General features: G+C 44.2%; 2 protein-coding genes across 2 annotated transcripts; both read left to right on the forward strand.

The window, feature by feature from the left end:
* Positions 1-896: 896 nt before the first annotated feature.
* Positions 897-8843, forward strand: LOC121537030 (leukotriene C4 synthase-like). The gene is made up of 5 exons (XM_041844769.2): positions 897-1004; positions 1267-1366; positions 5948-6018; positions 7246-7327; positions 7874-8843. Exons 1-5 carry the CDS (start codon positions 947-949, stop codon positions 8031-8033), a joined length of 471 nt encoding a protein of 156 aa, XP_041700703.1. The 5' UTR covers positions 897-946; the 3' UTR covers positions 8034-8843.
* An 8098-nt stretch (positions 8844-16941) lies between these two features.
* Positions 16942-19893, forward strand: LOC121537022 (protein chibby homolog 1-like). The gene is made up of 2 exons (XM_041844756.1): positions 16942-17010; positions 19262-19893. The coding sequence occupies exons 1-2, from the start codon at positions 16975-16977 to the stop codon at positions 19820-19822; spliced, it is 597 nt and encodes a 198-aa protein (XP_041700690.1). The 5' UTR covers positions 16942-16974; the 3' UTR covers positions 19823-19893.
* The last annotated feature ends 895 nt before the right edge of the window (positions 19894-20788 follow it).

Genomic DNA, 20788 nt, shown 5'->3' on the forward strand with positions numbered 1-20788 from the left:
AGTGTTTGGGTGTAAACGGGCCCGTGTGATCGCCTGTCGTTGTTGTGTATAGGCTAGCTCTCCAATATGCTTAAAACTCAGGGTGGAAATATCCCTATGAAGGATGCTAAGGTAGCGGAGCATAGCTTGGGGATTGGTCAAGCGAGGGTGGGGTGGGCGAGGTATTGATGTCTTTTTCAAGGCAGAATGTGTTAGGGATAGTGGTTAGTTTACTCCTCTCTCTTTCCCTATGCGTGTAGAAGTAGTACCATAACCTGTCTGGTGTAGGCCTATTCAAAGCTCTGAAAATCCGTATTCTGTTATCTTGATATTGTGGTATCTGGATCAGAATGATCCAATTTTTTTTCTTTCTGAGAAAGTCTTAAAAGCCACATCGATCTGATCCTGGATAGCAAAAAAGAGGATTACAAAATCCAGATAATTCTGATCCAGATTAAACGTTTTGAAAGACTGTGCCCTCTTGACTCCCGAGTGGTGCAGTGGTCTAAGGCACTGCATCGCAGTGCTAGCTGTGCCACTAGAGATCCTGGTTCGAGTCCAGGCTCTGTCGCAGCCGGCCGCGACCGGGAGACCCATGGGCGGTGCACAATTCGTCCAAGGTAGGGGAGGGTTTGGCCGGCAGGGATGTGGGTTCGTTTCCCACGGGGGGCCAGTATAAAAAAAATAAACAAACAAAAAAAGATGTATGCACTCACTTAACTGTAAGTCGCTCTGGATAAGATCGTCTGCTAAATGACTAAACTCTAAATGTAGATAAAACATAAATCACCCCTCGTTACCAACTGAAGCATCCCATTGGATAATAAATTACCCAAATAATACAGGCCACTCAAACCAGGAAGTTGCCACCTCTCCCCCGAGTTGACACCTTTTGGTCTACTCAGTCAGAGAAACAGTTTGCATCTGAACACGAGGTTGGAAGGACAGTCAATTTTAGCTCTAAGACATGCTAGATCAGGTAGTGCTCATTGCAGGAGTAACTGTGTTGGGTGTGTTAGAGCAAGGTAAGTTGTTCATATTTTATTTCTATAAAAAGTGCAGCGCTTTTATGATAATCCTGTGGTCATTATCATAGAACTAGTAATTAAGTTAACTTGTTTGTATTCAATTTAACATTGGAAATGTTAACCTGTGGCAGAAAATGCATGCATAACACATATCAAATATCTGATTTCTTTGAGTGTTGGTACAATTTCCTTGTCAATAAGTGTGGGGAAATTATTTTTCAGATTTTTATAGCATGGATATTGTGATGTGTGTTGGTAGCTTACTTCTCTCTACAGGTGATATACGCCAGACGCAAGTACTCTGTCTCCCCACCCAGCACCTCAGGACCCCCAGGGTTTGACAGGGTCTTCAGAGCTCAGTAAGTCTGCTAGATCTGAAATGACATGTCTATCAGCAGTTTAATATTGATTTCTTTACTTACTTACTTTACCCAAATATAATTTTAGTATTAAGTTGCTGTTGTGTCATTCTTCACCTGCACTCAGAAATTGATGACGCTTGATAAATATCCCTCAGTACTTAGCAGGTGACATGCAGACAATAGATGTAGAGAGTAGGCCTATTTAGTTGATTGCCAAAGTAGTTGATTTAGAATGAGAATATCAGGGTTCGCACAAGGTGTTTGAGGTTCTTAAAATACTTGAATTTGGAAATTCAAGTACTGGAATACCTTGAAAATCAGACATTTTCTATAGTTGGTACTTGAAAAGTACTTGAATTAAAATGAGAGAACAGAAAATGATCAACTATGTTAATATGAAAAATATTAGAAATGTATTGGTCTTACGAATTAAGAGTTATATTTCCTCAAGTGTTTTGCGCTCTGGTTGCCAGGCAAGCTCGCTCATTCCACCCACACTGCCACTCAGCCAGGCAGGTACAGAACTGACTGATTAGGCGCCGCCAAACATCACATCGATAACTAAAATGCCGGGCAAATGTATACTGAACAAAAATTTGAACGCAACATGTAAAGTGTTGGTCCCATGTTTCAGGAGGTGAAATAAAAGATCCCAGAAATGTATTTCTCTCATTTTGTGCACAAATGTATTTACAGCCCTGTTAGTGAGCATTTCTCCTTTGCCAAGATAATCCATACGCCTTCTTATTCTTCTTCTTCTTCAATGAGATTTAACGGCGGTTGGCATCCAATTTGTTACATTACCGCCACCTACTAGACTGGAGTACAACTCCCTTATCTTTTCTTGAAAAATTAAATAAAGCAAAGAAATATCCTACCATCTAACACTACACTCACACCTTCAACACTACAACTAATAATTAACCCCACCCTTCTCCACTTTTTAAATATACTCACTCCTACCTCATGCCCTCAACATGAATTGATGGGACATCACCTCTTAACACTCCCCGTAACTCTTCTGCTGTCAAGTCTCGCACACTCAAATATCTCTCTGCAGCTGCCACCACAACCTCAATTTTCTTTGATTTGTGTTCCATCCCTGCAGTACAATTAATAACCATTACTATAAATGCTAAAAATCCAATCTTGCTGAACCATATATCACTTGTTGATTTATCCCTCTGTACAGGTACATCTCTACTACTCACACAATTTCTCTCAGGATCCCTCCCCCTTGACCCATCTTCCTCTACTTTCTTCACTGCCTCCGCATATGACAACTTCTTCTCTACTCTTACCCTGGATACCTTAACCTGCTTCTCTCGCACTGGACATGTCTGATCCCCAGCCCCATGGCCACCCCTACAATTAGCACACACCACTACTTTCCCCACTGCTTCACACTCCTTTGTCTCATGCCCTTCTGCACCCTTCTCACACCTTGGAATCTACCTCCTACACACTGCTGCCACATGCCCATAAGTTTGACACCTGTAACATCTTAAGGTATTCGGCACATATGCTCGCACTGGATAACTTATATATCCTAACCTCACTTTCTCAGGCAAAGACTCAACTTCAAAACTCAAAAGAACAGACAATGACTCTTCTGTTTCCACACTCTCGCCACCCTGTTTACTTCGCACCAAACGACAAGCATCACACACACCGGGAATCCTCTCCTTCAGTTGGTCAACTTTTACATTCACTGCTACTCCAGTAATCACTCCTCTCAATGGCACCCTTTTCTTAAGAGCGAAACAATTCACAATTCTTTCCCCCATTTGTTTAACTCTGAGCACCTTCTCCCTCTGCCCAACAGAAACACAAACAATTATCACTAGACCACTTCTGGTTACCCTCACCAAATCCACTTTACCCAACGCTCTTTTCACCCATCTTGAAACCACAATTGGATCTGCCAAAAGGCAAGGATCCACACAGACTCATCTTTATCCTGACCCTCTGTGCAATCCTGGGGCTCTGAGTGCTTCACCACACCTTCCACCTCCGATACATCACCCTCATTCACTTCCATTTCTACTCCTGTCTTCAGCTCACTTTGCTTACATTTCTTACCACTCTTCTTTAACAAACCTTCTCCCTTTTTCCCACCATTTTTAACTGACTCAAACTCACAATCTTCCTCCCTCTCTCTCTTAGACCTCCTCTGCCTCTCTTTTTACCTCCATTCCTCCTCATTCATCCAAGTACCGAGCCGACTAGGTGAAAAATCTGTTGATGTGCCCTTGAGCAAGGCACTTAACCCTAATTGCTCCTGTAAGTCGCTCTGGATAAGAGCGTCTGCTAAATGACTAAAATGTAAATGTAAAGTATACGTCTCCTTATGATAATACTGCATTTCTCCAAATCTATATCTGTTTCTTGCCTTCTCTAAGGACTACATTTTCCCCCTCCTTTCCTTTCCGGCGTCTATTCTATCCTCGGCCTTGACCTCTTCATTGCTCTCCTCTTCTGATCCGTTGTCCTCCTCTCCTGAATCACCATCGTCTTCCGATCCCTCATCCGAGCTGTTATCCTCACTATCATCGGGACTTACTCCCTTTCCAACTGCTCGTCTTTTCGCTGAAGACGCCATGCTCCACCCATCCATACACCTGACAGGTGTGAGATATCAATAAGCTGATTAAACAGCATGATCATCACACAGGTGCACCTTGTGCTAGGGAAAAGGCCACTCTAAAATGTGCAATTTTGTCACACAACACAATGCCACAGATGTCTCAAGTTTTGAGGGAGCATACAATTGGCATGCTGACTCCAGGAATGGCCACCAGAGCTGTTGCCAGAGAATTGAATGATACATTCTCTACCATAAGCTGCCTTCAACGTCGTTTTAGAGAGTCCATCCAAACGGCCTCACAACTGCAGATCACATGTAACCACGCCAGCCCAGGACCTCCACATCCTGCTTCTTCACCTGCGGGATCGTCTTAGAGCAGCCACCTGGACAGCTGATGAAACGGAGGAGTATTTCTGTCTGTAAAAAAGCCATTTTGTGGGGAAAAACTCATTCTGATTTGGCTGGGCCTGGCTCCCCAGTGGGTGGGCCTTGCTACCAAGTCATAGATTAGGGCCTAATGCATTCATTTCAATTGACTGATTTTCTTATATGAACAATAACTCAGTAAAATCGTTAAATTGTTGCATGTTGCGTTTATATTTTTGTTCAGTATAGAGTCTAGCCTGCCTGGCATGATATTGATGTTTATGAATGGGGTTTGCCAGACCCAGCCAGGGATGTAGTGGAGGGTAAACGCCGTTTACGCAACTTTTTATTTGTGAAATAGTGTTTACTCACCTTTTTATTTAGTTAATTATCGTTTACCCACTTATTGCGTTCCCAGCGTTGATCAACGCCTACCTCTGCGAATGAGTGGAATCATGAATGGTTCATCTATGCTCGTTATGTTAGCCTGCTCCACGGATTTGCCTTGTTAGCAGCGCATTCATTCAAACTTTGCCCAACGGGAAACTTGGCCCACGACATAGGCAGAGAGTTAAAAATAACTACCTTCGCCCAGACAAGTGTTGGCAAGTAGCAGAGAGAAGCCGCTGACAGTGGGGAATGGTTTTAATATCCCTCCACTCCTGCCGTGTCAACATATGAACTGCAGGAGCAGTTGACTGAAATTAAACTAGCTAGCTATAATCAAAAGATGGGCTATAAGTTCTCATAACAAAATACCTTTTCTTTATAGAGAGTAGTGAGACAGTGGTGAGTCAGGCTGCAATGAAGGAGGCAAAGGAGATACACAGAGAGGAAGTATTGAAGCAAACGGGGAGAGAGGTTAGTAGTAGTACAGTGGTTCCCAAACCTGGGGTCCAGGACCCATGTGGGGTCGCCTAAAATGTAAATAGGGTCCCCTGAGAGAATCTTTAATCTTATCAAACACATTAATAACTTGTTCCTCTTCAAATGGGTATAGAATACAACATTTTAGAGTCAACTAAGGGCCTTTTACACTGTCAGAATTCACTTTCATGTCATGATGGGACAGCCTGTGGGACCTAAAATTTAGTGAAATATAAAGACAATTGTATATGTACACTGAACAAACATATAAACACAACAATTTCAAAGATTTTACTGAGTAACAGTTCATATAAGGAAATCAGTCAACATCAGTACTGACTTACCACTCATGTATGTAGTAAATAAATAGTGAAACACGTATTGTTGAGTAGAACTTGTAAGGTAGTGATAAATAGAAAGTTGTTGTTTTTTTAGGTTGTGGAGACATACTGCCATCTGGTGGCAACTAGAAACAATTGCATGATAGGAACTATTACAACTTGATGGTCCTTGAAAATAAATATTAGTGCTTGAAAAAGTACTTAAGTCCTTGAATTTGACTTGCCACTGTCTGTAAGTATCGTGGAATATGTACCCAAATACATTGCAACATAATTTGGTCAAGAAAAATGAATTCGATTTTTGTCAGAAATGGCATGCCCAAAAGCCACCGCATTTGTAGATTTGCCCCTAGGTGCTTGCTATGTATTTTACTATGATTCCTGGCTCTTGAACTGATTTTTGTTTTGTTTCTTTAGAGCCAACTGCTCTGAATATTTCCCGATCTTCATCACCATCCTATGGGTGTCTGGACTCTTCTTCAGCCAAGGTAGGCACCCAAAATGTATTCTCTGCTGCCTCAGTGCACCCACACAGGCCCATGCTTTATTTGACAATTTCACTGAATGTTTGTATATTGACTTTCTCTTTGAGTCAAGTTGACTCCCATTGAGGAAATTAAAATAAGATTTTATGTTTTACGACAGGCAGAGATGGGCAAAAGATACATCAATATATATTTTTACAAGATACTCTAATGACCAATGTATCAAAATTAAATTTAAAATAATCTAGATAAAATACAGGTGTTTTGTATATTCAAACGTTTTCTAAATACATTTGCAAGTACACGCCTTCACTGCAACAACATTGTCAGTAATGGGGGAAAAACGTACTTGCTATGACTGTGATATTTGGTTGCTACCATAGTTGAATTCACTGACTAAGTTGCTCTGGATAAGAGTGTCTGCTAAGTTACCAAACTGTAAAAATTAATAATTGCAAATCATGTTGGGTATTATTATTATTGGCCTTGTTTTGGGGGCGGAGCTCATGAGAATAATACCCAACATGCTTTGCAATTGTTAATTTTAATGTTTACATTTGGGTCATTTAGCAGACACCCTTATCACACCCATAGTGCAATCAGACTTCTGATACCAATGCAGGGTGAAACGGGGCCACACAATTGTGAGCCGCTAAAAAAATGTGCATAGAAAAGTATTTTGAAAAAACAAATTACAGGTCTCAAAGTATCTTGTTACAAAATACATTGGATTGTAGTTCAGGCCATTAACAAAAATTACAAAATACTAAAAGTATTACAAAAGCAATTAAATACGTGTTTCAAATACATGTAACAGAAATACTGCCCGTCTCTGACAGACACTGTCTATTGACTTGGAATAAAAATGTAGCCAATTCATAGCCATTGATTCTTGAAGAGTATAACTTATAAATGTCTCATGAGCTTAGTTCAACTGTCTTCCTCCATCACAACCCAAAATATAAGCTTGTTTTACTCCATTGTTTGTAAAGTATGTAATTGTAAACAAACAATGTATAGCTTCAAAATATGATTAAAGCTATTGTTTTGATATCATGGATGGTTAGTCCTTGCATCCATAGCTCCATCTATGAATTTGAGAGTGGTTTCTCCAACCCCATCCCTCAGCTGTTTACTGAAAGAAGTGGCGGAGTGACCGCTTTGTTGTTTAAATCCCAGAATGCCCTTTTAACTGCTAAATTATGACCCATTTTTCTCTTCATCACCTAGGTCTGTCAGCACTATGTGGACTCCTATACCTGTACGGGCGCTACCTGTACTTCAGGGGCTATGCTAAATCGGCACATGGCCGGTAATGACACATCGGTCTGTCCCTCGGGGCCTGTTCCAATAATTATGCATCATTCCTTGGCATTGCAGATCATCCTTCCGTTCCTTGGAATTACATATCTGGCGTATTAGATTAGTGATGCTCAAGAAAGAGAGCAAGGAGAGTTTTCATTTTGAAGTATAGGGTCAGAATCAGTGTTCCCTCAAGATAAATAGCAGCAGGCACCCGCTACATGTGGATACCAGAGCCTTCTATTTGCAGAGTTGTCACAATGGGGAGGTCAGTTTTCTATTATCTGGAGGCTCGAACAGTTCCTCAACTGTCACTTTCCCTGTATCTTTCCCATAGGAAGTTTATTTAGAAAAGTTGTCTAATCTCGTATTCTGTACAAAATTAACTTTGTCGTGTTTAGTAAATATACTCCAAACAGACAACATCATCCCTTCATATTCATTGTCCATCAATCAATATTCATTGTTTCTGAATTATTGCGTAATGCATTGCTGCTAAAACAAATGATTATCTTTCTTGCTCTCCCTCTCTCCCCCCTCTTTCTCTCCTTCCCAGACTAGCCCCTCTGTATTTCAGTGCCAAGGTTCTGTGGGTTCTGATTGGGTTCTCCACCCTGGGGATTCTGGGTTCTGTGTGTCGGTTCTACCTGGATCTGGACCTGACGCAGCTCGCCAGCTCTGTCCTCGGCCTGACTGAGGAGGGGGGGGAGCTATAAGGGATGAGCAGGAAGAGAAGAGATTAAAGGAGAGATTATGGGATACACTAACAAAAATGTAGACAAGCTACCTTCGTTGCCAAATCAAGACAACTAAATGGGACTGGTTGATTGAAGTAGGGAAATATGTGTTCCAACCATGAGCTGCAGTTTTGAAATAATACATGTGTCCGGTCTAGGCCTATTGTAGGCTATTTTACGAACTGCTTATGTGCCATTTGCGGGTATCTAATGTTTAAAAAATGAATAAGTTTATCTTTCTAATGCTGTTAACTGTATGTCTCAACTCATGTTATTAAGTGGATTACACCCTGTTAAAATGGGAGTGAGCAGTAATATTGATTAGAAAGAAGCACCTGTTTCGGTAGCGCGAGTCGCAGCTCAAATTGCGCTTGCAGTCCTTCATTTAGCAAATCACCTTGCAACTCCGGTAGGCCTAAGTGTTTTTCAATTTAGACAGAGAATATAGGCATACACATTTTATTTAGTTGTCCAATGTGCTAACTGACTGTAGTGTGCTAGCTAGCCAGTGTGTTTACAGTTTAATTAATTTGCCATGAGAAAAAGGCTTGTGGAAAAAGCAACTCCCTTTCTATAATCATTGCCAAAAATAAAACATAGTTTTCTTCACTTGTCGACTATTAGGCTACTGTAGAAGGTTAAAAGTGTATAAATAATCCACATAATTTGTGAATTCCCCACTCTGTTCAAGCAAGGGAACTTCCTTACAAAATTAGCATGCAACTTGTTAAAAATTTAAAAAAAGGGGTTAGACTGTTGTCATAAGTGTGTTGATGCATCCAAACTATGTTAAATCACCATGCAATTTTTTAAAATTTGATTTTGAAATCATCATTGTATGTCTAATAAGTCTCAGGTTATTTATTGAAAATAACTCCAAATATATGTATCATTTATTTCCCTGAGCCTTCCTATGCCATTGAAATGCTCCATCTGATCGTGTGGGCGTGTTGATACAAATCTAAGTATATTTACATACTCAGCCCTGATTGGCGGATAGACCAGGGATGGGCAACTGGTGGCCCAGCCCTTTCTTTGTAGGCCCGTGGACCAATTTCCAAAGACACATTTTTTTGTTGTAAGTTAGTCTTACGGCCAGCTATCTAAACATGTAGTAATCATGGTCGAATTACCGACCGAAGGGCCCCCATTGATTTTGTTAGACACTGTAAGATATCATATTAAAAACTGCAAACATTTCTCTCCACCCTATTGCAAAATGTGTAGAATTGCAGAAAATTAGCTGTAAAACTGCAATTGTTTCTCTCTGCCCCATGGCCAAATGAGTAGAATTGCATGAAATTATTTATAAAATTGCTAAATCTTCTCTCCGGCCCATGACAAAATGCTTAGATTTGCAGCAAACTTGCTTTAAAACTGCAAAAATATAGAATTGCTTAATCTTCTCTCCGCCCCATGGCAAAAGGTGTAGATTTGCAGCAAACCTGTTTTAAAACTGCACATTTTGCTTAGGGCCTCCAAAAGGGTAGGGTCGGCTCTGACTGCATGTGTGGGTATGGATGTGGGTATGCAGACCCACGAGCCACTGCGGCCTCCCATGATGAGTTAAGATTTTTTGTGGCCCTCACCCCCATCAAAGTTGCCCATCCCTGGTCTAGACTCGAGAGCCTACCCCGCTAACCCCTTCAAAGTAGGAGGATACATATGCAAATAAAAGATGACTGGTCGTTGGTCAGAATAATCAGATCAGATTCTGATGTCATGATCTGGGCCCAAAACTCCATCTCACATGAACATGCTGAAATTCCAGGCATTTCTTTCAAACAGCTCTTACAAAAAAGGGCATCTATCAGACTTTTATTTTGGGGAAGTGACCATGACCTTTGGACAAGTAAAACATGACCTGTTTTTGGCCATTGGACAAGTGCCTTTGAGAGCTAAAAGCCCCAATGCAGCTGTTTTTATTTCAATATAGAAACATGTCTGGGTAACAATTGAGTACCACCTTACAAGCATTTCGCTACACCCGCAATAACATCTGCTAAACATGTGTATGCAATAACATTTGATTTGATCTACAGTAATAGTTTTCCATTAAAATTGAAAAAAAGACACCTTTTTAGCAAAACATCTTTCTCAAGCAAGAATTTTGCTAGGACTAACTGGAAGTGGTTTGAGTGAGGAGGGGCGAACTTAAAGCTTGCTGTTGTTAGCAGCGAGGTTTGGAACTCTTTGTTATTGGTATATTAACCAACGTTCCACCTGGTGACGTCAAGCCGAAACTCCAGCCCATTCAAACAGGCTGATTAGAAGGTCCTGTGTAGATTGTATTTTCAACCAGCAACTATCCGGAAATAACACTGGTTACAATATTTCACAAAAAAGTTTAATCAGCTGTTGTACAAAATTGTATAAAACACAGGAAAAACTGCATTTTGTTTGCACTGGGCCTTTAATGTCAACCCCTGGCTAATGTCAACACTCGGTGGTACCAAAGTCGGTAGTTTACATACACTTATGTTGGAGTCATTAAAACTCGTTTTTCAACCACTCCACAAATTTCTTGTTAACAAACTATATTTTTGGAAAGTTGGTTAGGACATCTACTTTGTGCATGACACAAGTCATTTTTCCAACAATTGTTTACAGACAGATTATTTCACTTATAATTCACTGTATCACAATTCTAGTGGGTCAGAAGTTTACATACACTATGTTGACTGTGCCTTTAAACAGCTTGGAAAATTCAAAAAATGATGTCATAGCTTTAGAAGCTTCTGATAGGCTAATGTACTTCATTTGAGTCAATTGGAGGTGTACCTGTGGATGTATTTCAAGGCCTACCTTCAAACTCAGTGCCTCTTTGCTTGACATCATGGGAAAATCAAAAGAAATCAGCCAAGACCTCAGAAAAAAATGGTAGACTTCCACAAGTCTGGTTCATCCTTGGGAGCAATTTCCAAACGCCTGAAGGTGCCACGTTCATCTGTACAAACAATAGTACGCAAGTATAAACACCCTTGGACCACGCAGCCGTCATACCGCTCAGGAAGGAGATGCATTCTGTCTCCTAGAGATGAATGTACTTTGGTGCTAAAAGTGTAAATCAATCCCAGAACAACAGCAAAGGACCTTGTGAAGATGCTGGCGGAAACAGGTACAAAAGTATGTATATCCACAGTAAAACGAGTCCTATATTGACATAACCTGAAAGGCCGCTCAGCAAGGAAGAAGCCACTGCTCCAAAACCGCCATAAAAAAGCCAGACTACGGTTTGCAACTGCACATGGGGACAAAGATCTTACTTTTTGGAGAAATTTCCTCTGATCTGACTAAACAAAAATAGAACTGTTTGGCCATAATGACCATCGTTATGTTTGGAGGAAAAAGGGGGATCCTTCCAAGCCGAAGAACACCATCCCAACCGTGAAGCACGGGGGTGGCAGCATCATGCTGTGAGGGTACCTTGCTGCAGGAGGGACTGGTGCACTTCACAAAGTAGATGGCATCATGAGGAAGGAAAATTGTATGGATATATTGAAGCAACATCTCAAGACATCAGTCAGGAAGTTAAAGCTTGGTCGCAAATGGGTCTTCCAAATGGACAATGACCCCAAGCATACTTCCAAAGTTGTGGAAAAATGGCTTAAGGACAACAAAGTCAAGGTATTGGAGTGGCCATCACAAAGCCCTGACCTCAATCCTATAGAAAATGTGTGGGCAGAACTGAAAAAGCGTGTGCGAGCAAGGAGGCCTACAAACCTGACTCAGTTACACCAGCTCTGTCAGGAGGAATGAGCCAACATTCACCCAACTTATTGTGGGAAGCTTGTGGAAGGCTACCCGAAACATTTGACCCAAGTTAAACAATTTATGTATGTAAACTTCTGACCCACTGGGAATGTGATGAAAGAAATAAAACTGAAATAAATCATTCTCTCTACTATTATTCTGACATTTCACATTCTTAAAATAAAGTGGTGATCCTAACTGACCTAAGACAGGGAATTTTTACTAGGATTAAATGTCAGGAATTGTGAAAAACTGAGTTTAAATGTATTTGGCTAAGGTGTATGTAAACTTCCGACTTCAACTGTATATTGTGTGAAACAGTTTTTGGAATCCCCTGTTTACCATTGGTGATTTAGTTTCTGTTGTATGGCCCTGTGATCTGTGCTGGAGCTTAAAAAAGTGTTAAACATCAAGAAAGAAAACATTTGGATTACTGTTGATATTTGATATCTGTGAGATGCTCATTTGCACTCAACTAAAATACTGGAATTTGTATTTACTTTGTATTGAAATTGTATCTTCATAAATAAAGCAACTAACTTTGTGAATGTTAAACATATTTATTATATTTGTATTGTGTAGAAATTAGAAATAATTTGAGACCTATGCACATATGGAACACTTCTGTGTTTGGGCTCCCCAAATCCTTCAGCTTTACCAGCTTGTCATTTAGGGAAAATCTGATCGTTTTAGGAAAGGACAATAACCACAGAGAGAACAGCATATGGTAGCTTTAAAGACTTAATTGGAGATGGGGGATTCAATTTAAGATGAAAGAGGGGATACAACACAGCTTCTCCCACATCTGGATAGTCTTTACAGTGGAGTAGTACTACCAGGGGCGCACCTTTCACTGGGGCACATTCTGAAATTGCATTTTTGTCCCACCCAGTTTTATCATTGGAATGTAATACAAAACGAGGCTCTATTGGTTGACCTAACTATAGCTAGGCTACTCATGATGATGTATTGCTTGTTTGTTTATTGCCTTTGAAGCGCTTTGAGATTGCTATGAAAATAATTACCAACTGGTTCTGGCACCGAAACCAGTCATCCACCGCAGGAGCCTCAGTCTGGCTCTGGTGCCACGGTGCCAGAACCAGTTGGTAACCTAAAACACATTGGAATGGCGTTAGGTTAGTAGAGGAGTGGCGGAGAGAGTTCTGGGCATATTCTGCCCATGGCAAGAACACTGACCACTCCCCCGGCCGGTCCTGGCAGTAGGACCGCAGGAACCTACCCACATCCTGATTTACCCGTTCCACCTGCCCATTTGACTCGGGGTGGAACCCAGAGGTCAGACTGACCGAGACCCCCAGACGTTCCATGAACTGTGGACCTCAGTCGGACACTATATCCTCTGGTACCTCCGTAGTTTGCAGGGCCGTGGGGAGACCGGGCAGAGGAAGGAGGCGGCAGGACTTGGAAAAGCGGTCCACAACGACCAGAATGGTGGTGTTACCTTGGGAGAGGGGAAGATCAATCAAAAAATCAACACTTAGGTGAGACCATGGTCGTGGTGGAACTGGTAAAGGTTGTAACTTACCCACTGGGAGGTGCCTAAGTGCCTTACTCTGGGCGCACACTGAGCAGGAGGAGACGTACACCCTCACGTCCTTAGCCAAGGTAGGCCACCAGTACTTTCCGGTCAGGCAGCGCACTGTACGACCGATACCTGGGTGACCAGAGGAGGGTGACGTGTGTGCCCAGTAGATCAGACGATCACGGATAAGAGCAGGCACGTACCGCAGCCCAACTGGACACTGAGGTGGAGATAGATCTGTGTGTAATGCCTGCTCTATATCCGCGTCCATCACCCATACTACCGCCGCCACAATGCAGGAGGCCGGGAGAATGGGGTGTTGTCACTGGGCCTCTCCTCTGTGTCATACAGCCGGGACAGTGCGTCTGCCTTCACGTTCTTCGTACCCGGAATGTATGACAGTGTAACATCAAACCGGGTGAAGAATAGGGCCCACCTGGCCTGGCGAGGATTCAGCCTCCTCGCTGCCCGGATGTACTCCAGGTTACGGTGGTCCGTCCAGATGAGGAAAGGGTGTTTCGTCCCTTCGAGCCAATGCCTCCACACGGTCAAAGCTCGGACAACAGCCAACAGCTCCCGATCACCAACATCGTAGTTCTGCTCCGCCGGGATGAGCTTCTTAGAGAAGAAGGCACAGGGGTGGAGCTTGGGTGGCGTGCCCAAGCGTTGAGATAGGACAGCGTCTATCCCTCCCTCGGACGCATCCACCTCCACTACGAATGGTAGTGATGGATCGAGGTGGGCCAGTACCGGGGCTGAGGTGAACAGACCCCGCAGTCTACTGAAGGCCAGGTCAGCCTCAGCAGACCAGCGGAGCCGGGACGGCCCACCCTTCAACAGGGATGTAATGGGAGCTGCGACCTTGCCAAAGGCCCGGATAAACCTCCGATATTAGTTGGCGAAGCCAAGGAAGCGATGCACCTCCTTAACCGTGGTTGGAGTCGGCCAATTACGCACGGCTGAAATGCGATCTCCCTCCATCTCCACACCTGAGGTGGTAATGCGGTATCCGAGGAAGGAGATGGACTGCTGGAAAAACATACACTTCTCTGCCTTGGCATAAAGGTCATTTTCCAACAGTCGGGCCAGTACTTTGCGAACCAGGGACACATGCTCGGCGCACGTGGCGGAATACACCAGGATGTCATCGATGTAGACCACTACACCGCGACCAAGCATGTCATGAAACACCTCATTCACAAAGGACTGGAAGACGGATGGAGCATTCATCAAACCGTAGGGCATCACCAGGTATTCATAATGCCCCGTGGTTGTGCTGAATGCTGTCTTCCACTCATCCCCCTCCCGAACACGCACCAGGTTGTATGCACTCCTGAGATCTAATTTGGTGAAGAAGCGCGCCCCATGCATTGACTCAATCACTGAAGGAATGAGGGGGAGAGGATAACTAAATATTATCGTCTCCTTGTTCAGTGATCAATAATCAATGCACGGGCGCAGAAGAAACTCGAGGAGGCGGGTGAAGTGGAGGGACGTATATACCCCTGGCCCAGGGACTTGGTGACGTATGTTTCCATAGCCTCCGTTTCAGCCTGCGACAGGGGGTACACATGACTCCTGGGAGGTACAGCGTCTACACTAAGGTTTATTGCGCAACCCCTGCCCGATGAGGTGGTAGTTTTGTCCCCTGCATCTTAGAAAATGTGTGCGCCAGATCATGGTATTCGGGGGGAATGCACACAGTGGAGGTACTGTCTGGACTTTCCACCATGGTTGCACCAACGGAAACACCTAGACACCTACCCTAACAGTCTCGTGACCACCCCGTGAGAACCCTCTGCGGCCATGAGAAGGTGGGGTTGTGGAGTGCTAGCCAAGGAATACCTAATACCACAGGGAAAGCAGGAGACCCAATAATAGAAAAAGTAACCTGCTCACAATGAGTCTCCTGGGTGATCATGGTGACTGGTACTGTAACTTCCTTAACAAACCCGGACCCTAATGGTCGACTATCAAGTGCTCTGATGGGGAGTGGAATGGATAGGGGAACCAATGAAATGCCTTGATGGCGTGAGAATGCCCTGTCCATAAAGTTCCCAGCTGCTCCTGAATCGACTAGCGCCTTACACTGGGGAACTACCATGTGATCGGGAAAGTAGATAGGTAGGGTACAGTGTGCAGCAGAGGGCTCTGAACGAGTGTGGGTGTTCGATACCTGGGGTGATGCGAGAGTGCCCTGCCTGCCGCCTCCAGACCCAAAAGAGCGTTGACGACTATGTGTGGTGTACTGTCCCTTCGTGCCACCAGAGTGGCACTGTCACTGTCGTCCTCCGCTCTCTCAGACGGCGGCTCCACCCAGCTCCATCAGCTCGGGAACCGAGTCGTCCGGGGTGGAAACGGGCAGACCCCTACCAGGACATCCTCTGGCTGCCAGCAGGTTGTCCAAACGGATGGCCATGTCCACCAGTTGCGTGAAAGACAACATGGTGTCCCGGCAGGCTAGCTCCCGTCGGACGTCCTCCCGCAGATGGCACTGGAAATGGTCAATCAGGGCCCGCTCGTTCCACCCAGACCCCGCTGCCAGAGTCCGAAACTCCAACGTGAAGTCCTGCACGGTCCTCGTCCCCTGCCTCAGGTGGACCAGCCACTCACCCGCCTCTCGACCCTCGGGCGGGTGATCGAAGACTGCCCGAAAGAGGCGAGCTAACTCCCCGTAGTTCTCCAACGCGGCTCCTCCTTTGTTTCAAACCGCGTTGGCCCACTCCAGGGCTTTCCCTGAGAGGCAGGAAACGAGGACGGACACCTTCTCCCGCTCTGATGGGGCCGGCCTGATGCTGGAGAAGTAGAGCTCCAGTTGGAGGATGAATCCTTGGCAGAGCGCCGCCGTCACGTCGAACGCCTGTGGTCGGGATATCTGAATCCCTCCGGGTGCTGGGGTGTATGAGGCTGGATCCGGTTGGCCAGCTGGTCTCGACAGATCGTGTCCTCTCCTCTCCAGGCATTGGACGACCTGAAGAACCCGATCCATCGCTTCCCCCAAGCTGGCCAGCATCGTGGAATGCTCCTGGACCCATGCCACGACTCCAGGCATGTGCTCCTATCCCGCTGACTCCATAGCGGGTGGGTGATTCTGTGATGAGTATGATAGAAGGAGTCAGGCGCAGGAGGGTAAATCACAGAATACAGAGTTTATTCCATTGTACACAATAGCGCTGGATAGCGACACACGAAAAAAGGCACAGGGGAAATATCTACCCCGGCAATACAAAGTGCGAGTAGCTCCACCGAGCTCCACTACTATCACAATAAACAATCACCCACAAGGACAAGGGGGGCAGAGGGAACACTTATACACGGACTAATGAGGGGCTAAGAACCAGGTGTGTGTAATTGACAAGACAAGACAAATGGAATGATGATATATGGAGCGGCAGTGGCTAGTAAGCCGGTGACGACGAACACCGAAGCCTTCCTAAACAAGGAGGGGAGGCAACCTCGGCGGAAGTCGTGACAGTGGAATGATTCTAAATGTCATTGTCCTCCAACAGTTCCATTCCGTTGCTATGGTAATGTGCAAAGATTCCATACCATAACAAAGAATAATAATAACTCAATTTGTAAAGCGCTTTTCTCAAACCCAAGGTGCTACACACCTTGAGAAGCATGAAAAGCATCAGAGAGGAGTGGCAGGAGGAGTGGGTAAGTTTGTATGCAACTGGACTATGATTATGTCTTCATATTCATATTTTGTATTCTTCTGGAGGTTTTTAAACATATTAATCAGATCAGGGGTGACCAACTCTCTTCTTGGAGAGAGACTAGATGTGCAGGCTTTACTTGTTTTCTTTGGCACAAATAAGCTGAACTGTGGATGTTTAGAAGAGGTCCTGGTCCTGTCATCATGGGGCCTTAGCAGGACGATAGGAAAGTCTTGGTTGTTGACTGCACTCTGAATGGGACTGGAGGGGTCATATTAAGTGCTTTTCTAACCAAGACTTTAACTTCTACATTCACTTGAATGTAGCCCAGTGGTGACCCTTTAACTGGACACAACACGTTTATATATTGAGGAGTTCTTTGACTGTTAATACATACTTTTTGGAGGAATCATTTTTTATTTGTGAATTCATGCAACATACTGTACAGTGGGGAAAAAAAGTATTTAGTCAGCCACCAATTGTGCAAGTTCTCCCACTTAAAAAGATGAGAGAGGCCTGTAATTTTCATCATAGGTACACGTCAACTATGACAGACAAAATGAGAAGAAAAGAAATCCAGAAAATCACATTGTAGGATTTTTAATGAATTTATTTGCAAATTATGGTGGAAAATAAGTATTTGGTCAATAACAAAAGTTTCTCAATACTTTGTTATATACCCTTTGTTGGCAATGACACAGGTCAAACGTTTTCTGTAAGTCTTCAAGGTTTTCACACACTGTTGCTGGTATTTTGGCCCATTCCTCCATGCAGATCTCCTCTAGAGCAGTGATGTTTTGGGGCTGTCGCTGGGCAACACGGACTTTCAACTCCCTCCAAAGATTTTCTATGGGGTTGAGATCTGGAGACTGGCTAGGCCACTCCAGGACCTTGAAATGCTTTTACGAAGCCACTCCTTCGTTTGCCCGGGCGATGTGTTTGGGATCATTGTCATGCTGAAAGACCCAGCCACGTTTCATCTTCAATGCCCTTGCTGATGGAAGGAGGTTTTCACTCAAAATCTCACGATACATGGCCCCATTCATTCTTTCCTTTACACGGATCAGTCGTCCTGGTCCCTTTGCAGAAAAACAGCCCCAAAGCATGATGTTTCCACCCCCATGCTTCACAGTAGGTATGGTGTTCTTTGGATGCAACTCAGCCTTCTTTGTCCTCCAAACACGACGAGTTGAGTTTTTACCAAAAAGTTATATTTTGGTTTCATCTGACCATATGACATTCTCCCAATCCTCTTCTGGATCATCCAAATGCACTCTAGCAAACTTCAGACGGGCCTGGACATGTACTGGCTTAAGCAGGGGGACACGTCTGGCACTGCAGGATTTGAGTCCCTGGCGGCGTAGTGTGTTACTGATGGTAGGCTTTGTTACTTTGGTCCCAGCTCTCTGCAGGTCATTCACTAGGTCCCCCCCGTGTGGTTCTGGGATTTTTGCTCACCGTTCTTGTGATCATTTTGACCCCACGGGGTGAGATCTTGCGTGGAGCCCCAGATCGAGGGAGATTATCAGTGGTCTTGTATGTCTTCCATTTCCTAATAATTGCTCCCACAGTTGATTTCTTCAAACCAAGCTGCTTACCTATTGCAGATTCAGTCTTCCCAGCCTGGTGCAGGTCTACAATTTTGTTTCTGGTGTCCTTTGACAGCTCTTTGGTCTTGGCCATAGTGGAGTTTGGAGTGTGACTGTTTGAGGTTGTGGACAGGTGTCTTTTATACTGATAACAAGTTCAAACAGGTGCCATTAATACAGGTAACGAGTGGAGGACAGAGGAGCCTCTTAAAGAAGAAGTTACAGGTCTGTGAGAGCCAGAAATCTTGCTTGTTTGTAGGTGACCAAATACTTATTTTCCACCATAATTTGCAAATAAATTCATTAAAAATCCTACAATGTGATTTTCTGGATTTTCTTTTCTCAATTTGTCTGTCATAGTTGACGTGTACCTATGATGAAAATTACAGGCCTCTCTCATCTTTTTAAGTGGGAGAACTTGCACAATTGGTGGCTGACTAAATAATTTTTCCCCCCACTGTATATAATGTGTGGTCAGTTGTGTTTAAAGCAGGGTTGGAACAAAAGCCTGCACACCCTCGAAAGGAGTGTTGGCTATCCCTGTCCTAGATATTTAGGGACTATGGAAAGACTATGTTTCCAGTTCTCTTCTGCATGGAATTAATGTTGTGCAATGCGTTAATGTAAAACATTCCCAGACAATTGTATTAAATGATTCATCAGGGCAGGAGCAAACCCGGCACAAGAACCCGAGGTGAGCCAGAACGCCGCCCCAAAATGTCCATATTCAGAGAGATGTGGGATAAACTGGGGACCCCGTCGACTGCCCTCCGCTCTCCAGGCGACTGGAACCCCAAACTCCCTCCCGCCAGGCTCGACGCCTCCCTTTCTTCCCTCTACTACCTTGACTTCAACTCCCGTGAAACTGAGCTGGGGCCCGATTACGCCCCCCCGGCCCTCACCCTGGGGGGCCACAGCCTCATCTTCCAGGAGGGCCAGTGGGTGCTGCAGCAGGGTCCCCAAGGGGCCAATGGCCGGAGTTCAAAGGCAAGGGACCGAACCCGCATCCACCGTCTGAAGAATATGAACCGGGGGTTACAGGAGGAGAACAATGCCCTGAAGCTCCGGGTGGAACTGCTGATGGACATGCTGGCAGAGACCACAGCCCAGCTACAGGGCTCTGATCCTGGGGAGGGGGGCAGCCAGGACAGCCTAGTACTACCACAAACACCCCAGTTAAAAAAGGCAAGCTTCCAGATTGGGTCTACTAAAAGAAAGTCCTAAAAAATGATGAAGATAACGGTGAAGTGGATGAAATGGTTACAGCTGAACGAATAAACAGAGGTTGACTGTTATCTTCTGTTTCATTGGACTTTGTGTTTTTTTTAGAATGATAAGTATTTGACTAGCTATTCTAGCCTGTGCTAGAGCAAGTGTGTTGGCGTTAGGGCAGCTTTATACCACTTCTGATGCATAGTTGTCTGCTGAGTGCTTTCGGGGGTGTGGTGGAGTGATGGGAAATGAGGTGGGAGACACCTCGTGTTTTTTGCTTTCAATTGGTCAACACAGATCCGTAGCCAGGATGTGCTACTTAAAAAATAGAAATCCCACCTACTTTTCAGTTGGACAGTGCAACGAAAATGTAGTGCATCCCATTTCTTTCACATTTGCATTGCCCAAACGCATGGCTGTCATTCAACACCATTGGTTTGACTGAGGTTTGGATGCGTCATTTCGATTGGTTTGGATCACCCTTAGTCTACTGTTGTGTACTGGTTTGTCCAGGAACAGTATGGTGTACAGATGCAGTGGTGTTTACACCATAACTGATGTCACATTAGCTCTTATTTTCCCTTAGAACTGTGGGTAGAAAGACGTCTGTGCCAATGAACTTCCTGTCTGAAATGAAGCTTTTCCATACCAAGTGTTCCACAGATGATACACACACACACACATTCTAAACCTCATGATCTAAGTTACAAGTATTGTATTCATGTTTAGAAGCAGAATTCATGTATCATTGATACTGTATGTGCATCACACTAACCCTATTGAGACCCTGTTTATAGTTTTGCAAAATTCCAATGGGCAGCTTTCAAGGGTCAATAGTTTAGCTTGAGAAAAAAACACTTCATATAGTAACTGTCGTCAGAACCATTACATTTAGGTCTTCACGGGTCCACCCGAATACAGAAGATCCGACCCAGGTCGGGTCCTGTTTGATTGTCATCGGGTCTCGGGTCTATGTAA

The sequence above is a fragment of the Coregonus clupeaformis genome, chromosome 2 (genome assembly GCF_020615455.1).
Source record: "Coregonus clupeaformis isolate EN_2021a chromosome 2, ASM2061545v1, whole genome shotgun sequence".
Classification (NCBI taxonomy): domain Eukaryota; kingdom Metazoa; phylum Chordata; class Actinopteri; order Salmoniformes; family Salmonidae; genus Coregonus; species Coregonus clupeaformis.